At 38.4% G+C, this 16,133-nt stretch overlaps 1 protein-coding gene across 15 annotated transcripts in view; it reads right to left on the reverse strand.

The window, feature by feature from the left end:
* Nucleotides 1–16,133, reverse strand: part of PIEZO2 (piezo type mechanosensitive ion channel component 2) — a 562,484-nt gene that overhangs the window by 108,890 nt on the left and 437,461 nt on the right. For 12 of the 15 annotated variants that reach the window (XM_077135993.1, XM_077135995.1, XM_077136003.1 and 9 more), the window contains 3 exons: nt 14,126–14,167; nt 7,389–7,606; nt 1,815–1,975 (listed from right to left, as the gene is read on the reverse strand). In XM_077135993.1, the coding sequence (XP_076992108.1) occupies nt 1,815–1,975; nt 7,389–7,606; nt 14,126–14,167 (421 nt within the window). The remainder of the gene's footprint in view (nt 1–1,814; nt 1,976–7,388; nt 7,607–14,125; nt 14,168–16,133) is intronic. The other 3 variants (XM_077135994.1, XM_077136000.1, XM_077135998.1) reach the window with 1 other exon arrangement.

Genomic DNA, 16,133 nt, shown 5'->3' on the forward strand with positions numbered 1-16,133 from the left:
AGGGCAGTGGTGTGGGCATTCAAGGATGGTTCAATAACTCAGCCTTCAGGGCCCCTCATCCAGGTGGGACATCCTCACACCCAATGCAGATGCTACACTTCATATTAAACAACTTTACCTCAATGGCCTTTGGCACCTGCCAGTGGCTACAGAAGCAGAAGTTTTCTGCTTCATGAGCCTCTGATGTGAGGAGATTTACAGGTGAGAGAAGATGGAAACAGGAATGAAAACTCTGCCTTCTGAAAGACTGCATCAAGTGCATAAAGAAGGAATTGGCCATATTTTCTCTGAAGGCCTAGTTCTAGCACTGTAACAAGGTGAAAAGACCATGGTTTTATTTCCTTGATAGTCTTATTAACAAGACTACGCTCTCCAAGCTCAATAAAGATGACCCGAAGAAAAATGAGTCACTGTCTTTTTTTTTTTAAAGAGAGAGGGAGGAAGGGAAGGAAAGACAGAGAGAAGGAAGGAAGGATAGAAGGAAGGAAAGGAAACATCTTTAAACATTTTCTTGTTTTATTGTATTTTGTTTGTTTGTTTTTTACATGGGCTGGGGCCGGGAATCGAACCGAGGTCCTCCGGCATGGCAGGCAAGCACTTTGCCCGCTGAGCCACCGCGGCCCGCCCGAGTCACTGTCTTTTGCTTAGGATTTGTAGGAAAGTGGTATCATTTAATCCTTTCCTCATTTTTCTAAAAGGATGGATTTTGGGTAGTGGATATTCTGCATCTTACCCCCATTAATTTCTCTCTTATATAGCATCCACCTCCATCTTGAAATGACCATAGTGTACCACCACAACTCAACTTGGTGCAATCAAAAATCATGTGTAAACCAGATTTGGTTAATCCAACAGTGCTCTTTGCTCATTTTTTGTCAAATGCCTTCTCTTTTTCTTTTTCATTCTTCAATATTCTGACCTTACAATTCTGTCTGAATTGGTCCCTTCAACTTCAGAGTTAAAATGCTTAGACTCTTGCTCTTAATTGACAGATATATTAAGCTAGATTCTTGGCTACAAAAGGGCTGTTTCAGATCACCTAATGGTGATCACCTATCCATTTAAGACGGTTTGTGTGAAATGGGGGAAAGTTTTAGTTTCAGCTGGAGAGCTAAAATTAAGGGTTGTCCTTTAGTTATCTTGCAAAAACTTTTAGCTTATAAACAGTCATATTATTATTACTTACATTTTTAAAATGATAGGCAGTAGTTTCCTGACTTAACTGCAAGTTTCTAGACTTACAGCAAAAACAGTCCAGGGAAATTCAAAGTATGTGAGAATTATTTGTTGAATTAACTGAAAGAAAGCTTAATCTTTATGTAGTAAACATTAAAAATTGTTGGCTGAATGATGCCTCTCCTCTTTATAGATGATAATTGCAATTACAACGTTCAAAGTTTTGTTTCTTGTTTCATAAAATCCAGTGATAAACTTTAGCTATACTAAAGATTTCATTATATTTTGGAACCCAAGATTACTGCTTGGTAATATAAACTGGAATGTTATTATTTTCCTCATAGCAGCAGCTCTCCCACACTTGACTATCAAGACTAGATGAGAACTGGTAACCTGGTAACCATTCTAATATAGCCAAACCACTGGAAACAAAACCATAAAACTCTTTCTCCCCTGTTTCTCTTTTTCTCAGGACATTTTTCTTCTGGTTTTCTATCTGTCAAAGCAAATGTGCCTGCCTTAGCACCTCGTTAGAGACATAGGAATTACATTAGAAAACAACACTGACCATTGGAAAAGTGAATTGAATACGCACTGAGGCTTCGTCCAGACTGATGATACAATAAACATTTACTTGCCTCTTTCACAGACACCCAGATAATGTAGGATGAAACAATTTTGATGATGTGCAGCTCCAAAATCCACCACATGAACACCTGCAGCTTGTGGAAATACTCCAAGAATTTTAAGAAGAGTACAGTGAGACGGTCAATCACCAGATGCCATTTGTTTCTTAAATCTGCAAAAGAGTAAATCATCCAAGAGCATAGAAAGTTTTTTTTTCATTATTACTTAAAGCATACCTTGCAATGTTCAGATTAGAATGAGAAGCCGCAAAAAAAAAAAAAAAAAAATAGTAGTGGATAAAATCTTAAGAATAATGAATGTGGAAAACCGTATTGTTTTACCAAAATCTAGAGTAAGGGTGGTCTAAAATTCCATGTAATGGTGATGATTTAAAAATAATATAACCTGACTCTGGATGGAAAGAAGAATTTTGACTTTATTCACTCTTTAGGCTAAGTGATAGCCTTAATTTTATCACTAAAATTAAGTGATAATTCCCTTATTTCCTGAGACTATTAAATAACCTGAGATCCCTCTAAATGACAGCTTTCTTGCTAAACTAGCATTTCCATTAGTGGCCAGACTGCTGTGATGGGTGATTAGGGAACAGATAATGTTCTCCAGTTTTCCTGGAGTCTTCTCAAGATACCTGCCACAGGCAGTCACAGCATTTCCTTCCTCATAAGAACCATATCCAACACTGAGGGTCAGAATGATCCATACTAGAATTTTACGAAAAAGGGGTGAGAATCAGTGGACTCATAATTGTTAATCAAATGAATAGTTGTATTCTCTCTACCTGTGCTAAAGGGTAACCTTTTGGGAACTCTGGGATCATGCTTGTGTAGGTCTGAAAGGATGTATGTACCCTAGAAAAGACATGTTTTAATCCTAATCCCATTTTGTAAAGGAAGCTGTTTCTACTAATCCCTATTCAGTACTATATATTTGAAACTGTAATTAGATCATCTCCCTGGAGATGTGACTCAATCAAAAGTGGTTGTTAAGATGGATTAGGTGAAGACGTGTTTCCACCCATTAACATGGGTCTTGATTAATTTACTGGAATCCTATAAAAGAGGATACATTTTGGAGAATGCGAGAGATTCTGAGAGAGCAGAGAATGACATAGCCATGAGAAGCATAGAGTCCACCAGCCAGCGACCTTTGGAGATGACGAAGGAAAATGCCTCCTGGAGAGCTTCGTGCAAAGGGAAGCCAAGATAGAAAGCTAGCAGATGATGCTCTGTTCACCATGTGCCTTTCCAGGTGAGAGAGACTCCCTCACTGTGTTTGCCATGTGCTGTCTCACTTGAGAGAAACCCTGAACTTCATTGGCCTTCTTGAACAAAGGTATCTTTCCCCGGATATTTTAGACTGGACATTTCTACAGATTTGTTTTAATTGGGACATTTTTCTTGGTCTTAGAACTGTAAACTTGCAACTTATTAAACTTCCCATTTTAAAAGCCATTCCATTTCTGCTATATTGCATTCTGGCAGTGAGCAAACTACAACAGATTTTGGTACCAGGAATGGGGTGCTGTGGTTTGCAATACCAAACATGTTGGAACAGCTTTTTAAATGGATAAGGGGAAGATTCTGGAAGAGTTGTGAGGAGCTTGATAGAGAAGTGGTAGAATGCTTTGAAGAGACTGTTGGTAGAAATGTGGACTCTAAAGATACCTCTGATGGGGACTTAGACAGAAATGAGGCACATGTTATTGCAAACTGGATGGAAGGTAATCCTTGTTTTAAAATAGAAGATAATCTGGCAAACTTGACTAGTGGCTTTGGCTGGAAGGCAGATTTTAAAAGCCATGAACTTGGATATTTAGCAGAAGAGATCTCCAAATTAAATGTGGAAAGTGCAGCCTGGTTTTTCCTCACAGTTTATAGTGAATTGTGACAGGAAAGAGATAAACTGAGAAATGAACTCTTGGGTACAAAGAAACCAGAAACTGATGTTCTGAAAAATTATGGGCTTCCAGTAAGGGAGACCCCAGACAATAGTGCCTCACATGAGGATTTGGCCAAATGTGGAACCAGTCAGCCATTTCAGAGAGCCAGGATTAGACATGGAGTTATCCAGGAGGGATTTGTGGAAACTTCTTATGTCTGGGCACAATCCGAGGCTACTGCATAGAAAGCCAATGAGAGGGTTGTGGGATCTGTATAAAGAGAACTGCCAGTCGGGACTGAAAGGGACATAGAAGGGACACATTGGTGGAAATAACTTCAGAGGCAGAACCAAGTAGGCTGGGGTCTGAAGTCAAGAAGCCTCGGGCCAAGAGAGCAGACTCACCCAAGCACAGGGAGAGGGTGAATTTTCCCTGAAGGCAGAGGATGGGCCTTCCACCTGTTGCAGTGGAAAAGTCATGCCACCTCAGGCCTTGGAGGGGGTGGAGCACATTCCTAGGGGTTTGGGAAGAGCCCGGCTGTCACCACAGGGAGGTGTTGAGCATGTGCCCCAGAGATGGCAGAAATCCTGGGTGTGGCCCCAATGCTTGGAGAGGGTTGAACCGAGAAAAAGGTGAAGGTTGCATTCAGACAGAGGCAATCCACTGCATAGACCCTTGGAAAGGGTGGGACTGCTGCTTTCTAAAGCCCTGAAGATAAACGATTCTCAGACTTTGAAATCTAATGGATTTTGCGCTGTGGGTTTTCACAACTGTATGGGTCCCTTCCCATACAGTTCCTGTGTTCCTTCCTCCCTATGCAAATGGTTATATGTATCCTATGACTGCTTCTCCTTCGTACATTGGCAGTAAACAACTTTTTTGAGTTTTACAGGTCCAGAGCCAGAGTATAATTTTTTCCTTAGAACAGACCATGCCTGTAACTAACTGTGATAGGAGTTTGTATGTTTCTAACTTTGTATTTCATTTGTATTGCTATTGAAATGGTTTAAGGATTTCTCATATTTTAATAGAATTATTGTATTTTGTATATGGTGAAAACATCTTTTTTAGGGTCCAGAGGGTGGAATGTGCCAGTTTGAAAGGATGTATGCACCCTAGAAAAGCCATGTTTTAATCCTAATCCCATTTTGTAAAGGAAGCTGTTTCTACTAATCCCTATTAAGTGCTGTATATTTGAAACTGTAATTAGATCATCTCCCTGGATATGTGACTCAATCAAGAGTGGTTTATTAGGATGGATTAGGTGGAGACGTGTCTCCACTCATTTGGGTGGGTCTTGATTAGTTTTACTGGAACCCTATAAAAGAGGAAACATTTGGGAGAATGTGAGAGATTCTGAGAGAGTAGACAATGACACAGCCATAAGAAGCAAAATGTCCACCAGCCAGTGACCTCTGGAGATGAAGAAGGAAAATGCCTCCTGGGAGCTTCTTGAATGGGAAACCAGGAGAGAAAGCTAGCAGATGATGCTGTGTTTGCCATGTGCCTTTCCAGATGAGAGAGACTCCCTGTGTTCACCATATGCCATCTCACTTGAAAGAGAAACCCTGAACTTCGCTGGTCTTCTTGAACCAAGGTATCTTTCCCTAGATGCCTTAGACTGGACATTTCTATAGATTTGTTTTAATTGTGACATTTTTCTTGGTCTTCGAATGTCAACTTGCAACTTATTAAATTCCCTATTTTAAAAGCGATTCTGTTTCTGCTATATTGCATTCCAGCAGCTAGCAAACTGGAACAATGCTTGTCTAGAAGGACCATGAGGGTTAATCTGAATGGGTGCATGTCACTATTTTTGTAGACAAATTCTCACAAGCATCTGCAGAAGATAAGACCTTAGCATCTTGTAAGGAGCTTTTTTACATGCTTGGGTAGTTGTACCAGTTACCATACTCAGTTCTTAAATTTAGGTAAGGTTTTAATTATTGTGAAAAATGCTCATTTACTGAGTAACCCAGATGAAAGTCTACACAAATGTTTAGTTCATAAGTGAACCCAATTTGAAGGGGAAAGCAGAGGACAGGTGTAAATGACAGGGTATATGACAGAATGTTGTAACAAGTTGCAGACCTATATTTTGGTGAAATCCTATTAGTAAAGCTCAAATTCTCTCTTATGGTATAATAAAGTCCTAGTTTTAATTCACTTGCATAAAGAATTTGGTTCTCTCCTTCACAGTGAGGAACACACATTGTTCAGATATGGAGAGAACAATTTCTAGGTCTCTTCTAGCATTTTCTGAGATAAATGTGAGAAGAGGCCAAGTCTTGGGGGAGTTTGCCTTTGAGTATGATGTTCCACCTTGCACTGCTTCATTATTTTCAACTTTTGCAAAGCAAGGAGACCAGCAAAGAAAAATACAGCATCTGTGCTGGTTAATTTTATGTGTCAAGTTGATTAGGTTATGGTGCCCAGTTGTTTGGTCAAACAAGCATTGGCCTGATTGTTACTGTGAAACTATTTTGTAGACTGATTAGCATCTATACTCAGTTGACTGCATCTACAGCTAATTGCATCTACCATCATCAAAGGAGATTGACCTCAGCAATGAGGAGAGTCTCCTCATTCAATCAGTTGGAAGTCTCAAAGCAGACCTGAGGAATTTAGAAGTCAGAAAGAAGAATTTATGCTTCTTTAGCTAGCCAGCTTCTGTTGGGGACTTCAACTTCACCTGCATCGAAGTTTCCCTCTTGCATCCTCCCCTGTGGAATTAGGATTTGCTAATCCCCATGGTCATATGAGCCAATTCCTATAGTAAATCTTTACATGTATATATATATATATATAAATAGTATAATATAAATCTCTTTATACATATCTGGGAGGTTGTTTCTCTGGAGAAACCTGAATAATGCAGCATCTTAACATTGTAACCCAGGATAACACCCCCAAACTACGTTCTGTGGTTTCTCCCCTATTTTCTGGGAATTACTAAGTAGACTAAGATCTCTACCTTTTAGTACTATCTATCATGTAATATTTCCGGATCAGCAAGGCTATCAATTCTCATTCTGGAGCAGTAAAAGATTATTTTGTGTCTGGGATGAAAAATAGGAAAGAGTAAAGAGGGAACACCCTAAAAACAATAAAGAGGGAATACTCTAAAATAACAATCACCACCAAAATATCCCTAGATGTTTGCTTGCAATGTTAATTACCTATGGTCTCATTTTCTCCTCCTGTTCCCATGTCCTTAAGCATGAGAACAGAACCAGAAACATCTCGTCATTATCAGTGCCCTAAAATGTCCTCAGAATAATTTTGTAGAGAATATATTTGAAAAGGCTTTGTCTAGAACATTCAGAAAATCTACACAGATGCCTGTTTCTGCTTCAGAGAATCAGTTCTCTGTCAGGGGTTTCTGATTCAGTGCATGCTAAGTGTAAATCCAGGTAGACCTCAATTTGACCACAGATAAACAACTGTTGATGGATAATCAGCCATCAGGTCCCTTCTTCTCAGTCAGAATTAAAAGGAACTGACAGGAGCAATTGGAACAGGCATGCTATAAGTACAGCAATAAAAACAAACAAACAAAAAATAGACTTTTTTTTTTAAGTCAAAGATCATCTAAGCTTCTGGAGCGAATCAGTGCTTCATTCACCCAACCTTTTCAGTGAACCAGCAGCATTTCCTGAGCACACACGGGCCCTGGGCTGATTACCGGAAGTTTCTTCCTCTTCCTCCGAGTCCCCCTCATCCTCATTCTCATCCTCAGAACCCTCGCTGTCTCTCCCAGGCTCAGCCTTCTCGGCCTTCTCATAGGCCCCCTCTGGCATCTCTTCCTGGGGTTCCTCCAGCCTCCTGACCTCCTGCTTCTCCAGGCTGGAGGTCATGTTCATCAGGGCAAGGTCAGGCAGGCTTCCTTCCGGGTGGGCCAACCTGTTGGCAGAGAGGAGCTCAGTCAGGGAGGGAAGGGCTCCAGGAGACATCTGATGAGGGGCAAGGGAATGGAAGGACAAACGGAAATGAAACTCAGCGCATGGACAAAGGCCTTTCAAAGTGGGGTGTTAGTGCCTGATCACCGTTTTTTTAAAAAACTCTTTCTAAAAACCAACTGTAAACTCGTCAGATCTGGTTAGTTTTTCTAATACAGGTTCTAGTGATGACTCAGTAATGAGAGCTCTCAACACCTAAACTTGACATTTTTCCTGGAGGAGAAAATGGTCAGAGTTTAGGATGCAGAAGCATGAAATGGCATCATGTGGAGCAAACATTTCATGGCTTCACAGGGGACTTACTCATTTTGATGGATTGGTAATTTTTTCTTGATGCTGCTCAAAGTAATTGAAATAGAAAGGAAAAAAAAAGGAGGTGAGAATAGAAGCATTAAAGGAGTGTCAGATCATAGTCATGCGGCAGAACATCCACTGTGCATTCCTGCTCACAGGTGCAGTCCCGTCCTTGGCCAAGGCATTACAGCGGCATCCACGGCGTGCTTTGCTCTGGACCTTGGACCTGGCCACTGATTTGGGAGTGGGCAGGACTGCAGGTTTGTAAGACAGAGACCATTGAAACCCCAAGGCAAATTACATCATGCTTTTTCAGTAAGGCCACAAACCATCCCACAAGAATCAAACCATTTATGTTTTAAGGAAGTGGTTTTGATTCTTAAATCATGTGTGCTTTCAGTCAACTTTTACATTGCGACCCACTCTACTGTCATTTAAGCATTATGCAGCGATGCTAAACACTTTCAGGAGGATGGAGTCTGCAGCCTGTCCCCTTCTTAGTTTTACTGGTGTGAGCTGTTTGTACTAGCAATTGTGAGAACTGGATGATGGGATAGGGAGAGAGTTCTCACAGCGACCTGAGATATTAATTTACCTCACAATGGATAATAACAAGTATGATCCTTTCCATTAATTTTTAAAAAATATGTATCTTTCACTCAGAGTCAAATATTTTAAAGAACATCTATGGGCAATAAAATCACATCACGGAAAAGTCTACTGGAAATCCTGGCAATCCTCTCCACTTGTAATAATTCATCTTCAGATTTCAGCCAGGTTGTAATAGGAAGAGCAAATAACATTATTCCATCTGTGTCACTGTGGGCTCAAAGGAAATTATTTAACCTTTCTTGAAGTTAATTTTTTGCAAGATGAGGAAGTTTAACTAGATAAAATCTAAGGTTACTTTCAACTTGTTGATTCTGTATTTGAATACGTGCCTATCATCTTAGATAACTGTTGAAATGATCCTACATTGCCTTTAGAATTTTAGAAAGGTCATCATTCCAAAGCAATTCCCTTTAATGGAGCATGAAACAGTTGAATTATAGTATGTGAGAAACTGACTATTTATTTCATGAAGAACATCCTGAGGATGGTTCAATGTTAATGGAAGAAACCAGGTTGACGTACGACTCTCCAATTGTCATAAGCTGACAATTCACCCTCCTGTCTTCAGGGAAATTACCTCCTTTTGGCATGGCAAGAGTACACCAAGTACTGCACACCAACTCTGAGGGTATCTATTTGCTACTCCTGCTTCCTTAAGACTCTAAGTATTAAATGTTAGTAAACCTAAAACCTGTTGAGGGCTATTTCACTGCCAATGTTTATTCGTTCTCTCCAGCATTTCCAGAGGATTGTATTTCATAAGTGAAAAGAGACTTTTCATTCTGAAAAGGAATTCAAAAAGGGTGGAAATATGGCGACCTCAGAGTGAATTTCAAATGTCTACAGGAACAGTGCTACGACTTCATACTGACAAGAAAACAACTAACAATGACTTCTATTAACAGAGATGATATAATTTGTGCAGTTGCTACTTTGGAGACAGCAGGGAGTGCTCAGGCAAAGATATCCCAACAATCATGCTGCAGACAAAGCACAGTGAGGACAGATTATCAAAAGAGGTAATCAAAGGAAAACAGCGGCCTAAGCCTTTTAGAAGTAGATCTCCTAGAAACTTCTAGTAGTCTAAAAGATATCTGTGACTATAGAGAGTTGGGTCTGGAAGGGAAGTACAACTCTGACTCTAATGCCTCTTCTTTCCCCTCTATTTCCCTCATGAGGAAAAATGGCACATAACACCAGATGCACACTGGTATAATTCCACCTCATAAGATGGTAATAAGCAGTATAACAGGGAAGAAAGGAAAAACATGTTTCAGGCTATCATTTCCCAGTCTAGAAATTATTAACTAATAATTAATAACTATTAATTATTAATAACTAATAATTATTAACTATTTCAGTGAGCTGTACTATTTATTATACTTCCATGAAAATTCACGTGCCAAAAAGTTGCATAGAATAAAATATTTTAAATGTGTGACTAGAGCTTACTATTTAAAAAGACAGCTGTGTGAATCCTTCCATTTTTTTTTTCATTTTCATCATAACATTTTTTGGAGGTGATACACAATAATATCAAAGGCATGAGCTTTGGAATCAGAAGGACTTGGATTCATGCCCCCACTAGACAGTTTACTAGCTATGACACAAGGGAAAATTACTTCACCCGTCTTAAGTGTTTCAGACTGCTGATCTGTAGGATGGGATAATAGTGCCTACTTCATAGAAGAGTGTGTTAAGTGTTTAATACAGTGCCTAGTACACAGAAGTATTTTTGAAGTAAAGAGCCTCCCAATATTCTCCATACTCTGTGCCTTCTGTCACAGTTGTGCCACTAACTTGCCACCACTTTGCTGACTGAGTGGCGGGCATGAGGTCTACACTTGTGCTTATTTCAGAGGCAGAACTAGTTGCCAGTGTGCTATCAACAGCTGTCCTTCTCCAAGAAAGCCTGGAGACCTTAATTTACCTTTCAGGACAATTGATCTAGCCTCTTTTCTTGAAAAAGTAAAAAACGTATCTCGATTTTTCAAATACTAAAGAAAAAGCAAACTCTAGTAAAAGCCTGCCCCCAAACTTCAGGCTCATTAACAACTGATAATTCTCTACTAATCACCATTTGTTAATCATTCAATCGTTATAGGAAGGATTATCACTTAGGGACTCCGAAGCCGCCAACTGAACTGGATTCTCAGGGAAGCTCCTGACATTTTCTTGATTTAGACCATTTTGTGTTACCTTTCCCCAGGCAAATTTCTTTTCTTTAATCTACAGCTTTGTTGTCTTGCTTTTAATATGATTCAAGATCTGAGCTGTAACCTCCTCACTGACTGTCTCTTAGATAAAATTGTTCTCTCCTTTCATATTCTACTCCAACGCAGGTAATCTTTATGTTTTTTTATTCATCCATTCTTTCTTTGTGCTTCCACAGTTTTGAGCAGGTCTCAAGCTGTGACAACATCATTTCAATTTGATTATTTGTGTTCTCAGGAATCTTCCCATGAAGACAGAAATCCAGTCTTACTTTATTCATCTGTCTTGGAAAATAAGCGCGGTGCTTGATGTATTACTATCATTCATTAAATGTTTGGTGAACAGAGTCTAGATGCTGGACAGACATTCTAATTTAAAGCAGAAGAAACAAATTATGCTACACAGAGAGAAGAAGTTTAATTCTGCACCAGGACTTGACTTTGAAAAGCCACACAGCCAGCCAGTTTCTGTTTAAGAACTCTGTCACTGTAAAATCTCATTAGTCTAAATTCCATTTATTTATAATTATTCTAATTTGGAATATGTGATCATTGAAATGGCACTCATTCCATTCTTTGTATTATTAGAAAAAAGGAGATGCCTTGCAAATTTATAGTGTTTAGAAGTAATATTTGAAGTAGAATACTGGCATATCTCATTTTATTGTACTTTGCTTTATTGCGCTTCACAGTTACTGTGTTTTTTTACAAATTGAAGGTTTGTGGCAAACCTGGTCGAGCAGATCTGTCAGTGCCACTTTTCCAATTGCCTGTGTTCAATTTGTGCTTGTGTCATTTTTTTTTTCTTTTTACATGGGCAGGCACCGGGAATCAAACTCTGGTCCTCTGGCATGGCAGGCAAGCATTCTTGCCCACTGAGCCACTGTGGCCCACCCCCTGTGTCACATTTTAATCAAGGTATGTACATTGTTGTTTGGAAGTAATGTATTGCACCCCTAATAGACTACAGTAGAGTGTAAACATAACTCCCTTAACAGACTACAGTAGAGTGTAAGCATAACTTCTATATGCACTGGGAAACAAAAAAAACTCTGTGTGATTTGCTTTACTACAGTAGCCTGGAACTGAATCTCCATATCTCCAAGGTATGCCAGCATTTATATAGTTTAAGATGAATTGTTTTCTAGAACTCATAAGCACCTTCAGATGGTTATAATCAATTGATTTATGAGTTTAATATCACATATTAAATGTGTATGATAGAAGTTCCTCTAAAAAATTATTTACAGTGCATGGTTGGATGCAATGTTTCTGGCTTTGGTATACATGGAAGTAATATTTTAAATATTTTTAATAAATATGTTTAACAAAATCAGTGAGACTTCCCCACAATTATTCATATTATTAAAATTTTATCAAAGTCATCACCGTTCTCAATATATTCCTCTGCTTCACACAATGTAAGTCAATGTCTAAGTTTTAATCAACCCAGAAGAAATAAATTGTGTGCCCCCTTTCAGTCCAGAACTAATATTTATATACAAATGATTCTCCTATAAAACAATATTGAGCACAGAGAAATAAATTATGGAAGGAAGAAACTTATAATTCCAGTAAAGAGTGGGGTCCATTAAAAACTAGACACACCTCACAGAAAATATTTGAAAAGAAAATCCTGTAAAGTGAAAGATGGGTTTGTTTTTTGGCATATCCCCTGGCATAGCTGGCCTGTCTTACCCCACTAACCTTCACGGAAGCATGAGCAATTTCACTAGAAAGAAGACGGTGCTAAAGTTGGAATGTTTTGAGGATTTAATTATTTTGGGTAACTTTATGTCTTGATGTTTCTGTTTTTGAGAAAATTCATGGGCCTCATGGGTAGTGGGCCAGAGGCTCCTCTCCTGAGGTAAATCTGAAGCTACTGGAAAGGATTGTGATGGAAATGTCAAACCTAAGTCCTGATTTATCTGATGTCCCCACCCTCCCCTCATAAAACAACCATTAAGTACTTCATGAGACACACACCTACACAAGGAATAGCTCCTTATATTCGGAGGGATAAGATTAAATAGTTGCTCAAAATTTCTAGCAAGAGTCTCTATCTTACTTCTCTATCAGCTCAACACCCAAAGCTGACTTTTGCCCCTCAGAACTACAAATAAAAAAAGCCTCCAAAGAAGTTATCCCTTGTTTCAACCTCCTCCAGCAACATACGTTGTATTGTTCACACTTCTTTCCAGGAGTTCTGCCTCCCAGAGTTTGTTGTTTGGTTTTAAGTCTTAGGACTTTACCCACGAGGAAAGCAAATGGAACAGAAAACCAACAAGTCTTTCTAATAAATTTATTTACTATAAAATAAGTATTTCTAATAACTAAATTATTAGCTTTATTACTAGTGACATGAAGTTGTGGGAATGAATATTTTAATGTCATCTATTTAATAAAAGGAGGAGTTTTATGAGTGTTTTGTGAAAGGATCATTTTCTCTGTGCTTGAAGGGCACTTTGAAGATACATTTATACACTCCACTTGTCAAATATTACTTTTTCTCCATTTTTACATGTTTTGTCTCCTCAGTCGAATGATGGGCATAATGAGGGCAGGGCCATGTCTCAATGCCCATCTCTGCATCTTTTGTGGCATTCAAACATATTGTAAAATTTGGTGATGTAAATAAACTATTCTTCAATAATATGCTGATCTTTCATGCAGAGACATATTTGAAGAAATTGGAGTTTTAATGTTCTTTCAACCAACTATTATTGTGACTCTTTTCACTTCATTCGGAAAATATCTACTGAATATTAACGAGTTGGTAAGGCCTGTGGCAGGTGTCATGGAGACATTTTGTTGAATTATACAGGGAGTGCAGCCCAAAGGAGCCTGCGCCCAGCGAGGGAGATAAGACAAGCAGATAGATGGCTGGGGCCACGCATCCCCAGAGAGGCAATGCTCAAGTGCTCAAGTGTGGGGTTTAGGAGAAGGATGGGTGACTTCAGCAGAGGATGCTGGCATTTATGGGAAGTTTGTGGAGGAGGTGGTTCTTGAGCTGTGCTCTGAATTATAGTTCAAGAAGGAGAAGAACTCTCCAGCAAGACTCGGAACTAATTTTGCCAAAGAACGAAATGGATAGGGCATCAGTTAGAATCCAAACGAAAAGCTGAGCATCAGCTGAAGACACTTGACAACCTCCAAGTCCACTTGACAGCACCATTTGGTGTCATCACCAAATGGCTTGGTGTGCAAATGCATCCATGAGCATACCTGGAGACCACCGTCCTCTCCTTGATCATGTGGTTGTTTGTTTACAAAGCAGCAAAAAGCTTAAGGTACTACAGAACAGTTTTTAACCGAAAGAAAAGAGAAAACATTGAAGTACCCACCTATTTATTATTAGATATACACGACCATTGACTTTGGCATGGCTACGAGGTGAAAGGTGGAAGCACGAGGATGCATATGATGGCGTGGGAGAGACAAGTTGGAGAGAAAGAGGAGACTGTTAGAGAAGAATGAGATAGATTAAAGGTTTATATCATCATTGACACCTATTTCATGCACAGAGGAAGAGTCCAGGCAGCAAGATTAAAGAGCAACATGAAATTAAACATACACAGGAAAATGCCTGAAGGGAACAAGTCTTCATTGTTCTCAGCCCTCCCCATCTCACTCGTTTTATTAAAAATGCATAATGTTTAAATTTTCAAAGTACACTTTATTAAATAAAAGATAAGCTAAAAGATGATTGCTTGCTCCTTTCCCAGAATAGAAAAGTATTACTGAGTAACCATATCCACTAGGTTCTCTAAGATTTTCTAATACCAAAGCTGGACAAAAATGAAGTCTTTTACTTCTAAATGCATATTAATGCTTTCTAAAACAAATCATTGACAATTACAGTGATACAAAAGAAAGACATTCAATTTTTCTTAGTAACTGATTACTAGTTATATATTATAATTTTAATTTATATTATTATCAATATATAAGTGAAATATTTCTAAGAAGACCTACAGAGAAATAATAGTAATTCTCCTCCTGCATATTATAAAATTTTTTTCATAATGTTCTCTTTGTAAATTCTGGAAAGTATAAACCCAATCAAGTCTGACTGAGATACTAGTGGCATCTGCCTATACTACATATGTGTACACACACACACACACACACACACACACACACACACACAATCTGTGGACAAAAAACAGGGAAAGGAAGTTGGGTATTTACTGCAACAATAGTGCATAAAATAAATTTAAGGAATATAATGAATTGGTTATTCCTTATTTGTATGTCATTTTTCATAAAGCATCTACTGAGGAGGTGGGGGGCAGAAAAAGCAAAGTATGAGAGTCAAACCAAATTCTGAGATAATTTCTTTTTCATCATTTTAATTTTAAGGTAGAGACAGATTAGGATTCCAAGGACAAAAAAATACTTAAGGTAAAAATTGCTAATAAGGAACATACTACAATGGCAAAGATTTGCTATAAAGATGGGATACAAACCATATGCTCAAAGTTAAAATTTTGGGACTGTTTTATTAAACTTTTACATGAGATTCCAAAATATTAAACATAAGTGACTATTAAATTCTCATTCCCTTAGGTTCTAGAAAAGTTTTTATCACAGTACCAAAAATGGAATCCCATATGCTATAGCTCCTTAAATGATGTGATATACTCTCACCACTTTAAACTTTTCTTAGTAAATTAACTGTTAAGGGGGTGCTTAGTTCTAGGTCATTGCTGAGAGGAAGGCAAGTGGCAGCCTTATACTGCTACAGATCATCAAGTGCTTTCTTCTCTAGCTATGGTTTTCAGGACACAGACTTTTACTGCAGCTATTTAGGAAAGAGCAAGCCTACATCTTGACTTGACATTAGAGGTACATCCTGAATGTTCCTTCCCCAGAACCTGCATAATTGCACAGTCATATAAGGGAAGCTCTGGAACAAATTCAGCTTCCCTATACCCTCAGACTCAAAGATTGTAATTCTTTAACTGGCAAAATATTTAGTGAGCCAGATTGCTTTCTATATAGCAATGGCCCAAAATCTCTATTGTTCTGGATAAATTGTGAACTGTATATCTATCGGGTTGCATAACAGAAAACTCAGATACAAGACAATAAGAATAGCTGCAAAAAAAAAAAAAAACCCTTCTATGTATTGCAGGAACTTTCAATGAGAAGAAAATGAAGATGGAAAGGAAAGACAGACATTTAATATTGTTAACAATTATCTACAATTACGTTTCTTTCACAAGAAACTCTGTGACTAGATTTGCCTTGAATCATGACAAAGATCTTTCTTGAATAATTAATATAACTTCTGGAAAAAATAGTGAGGGTTTATAATTAAATAAAGGGTGTTACATGGCTGCTGTTAAA

This window comes from Tamandua tetradactyla, chromosome 18 (genome assembly GCF_023851605.1).
Source record: "Tamandua tetradactyla isolate mTamTet1 chromosome 18, mTamTet1.pri, whole genome shotgun sequence".
Classification (NCBI taxonomy): domain Eukaryota; kingdom Metazoa; phylum Chordata; class Mammalia; order Pilosa; family Myrmecophagidae; genus Tamandua; species Tamandua tetradactyla.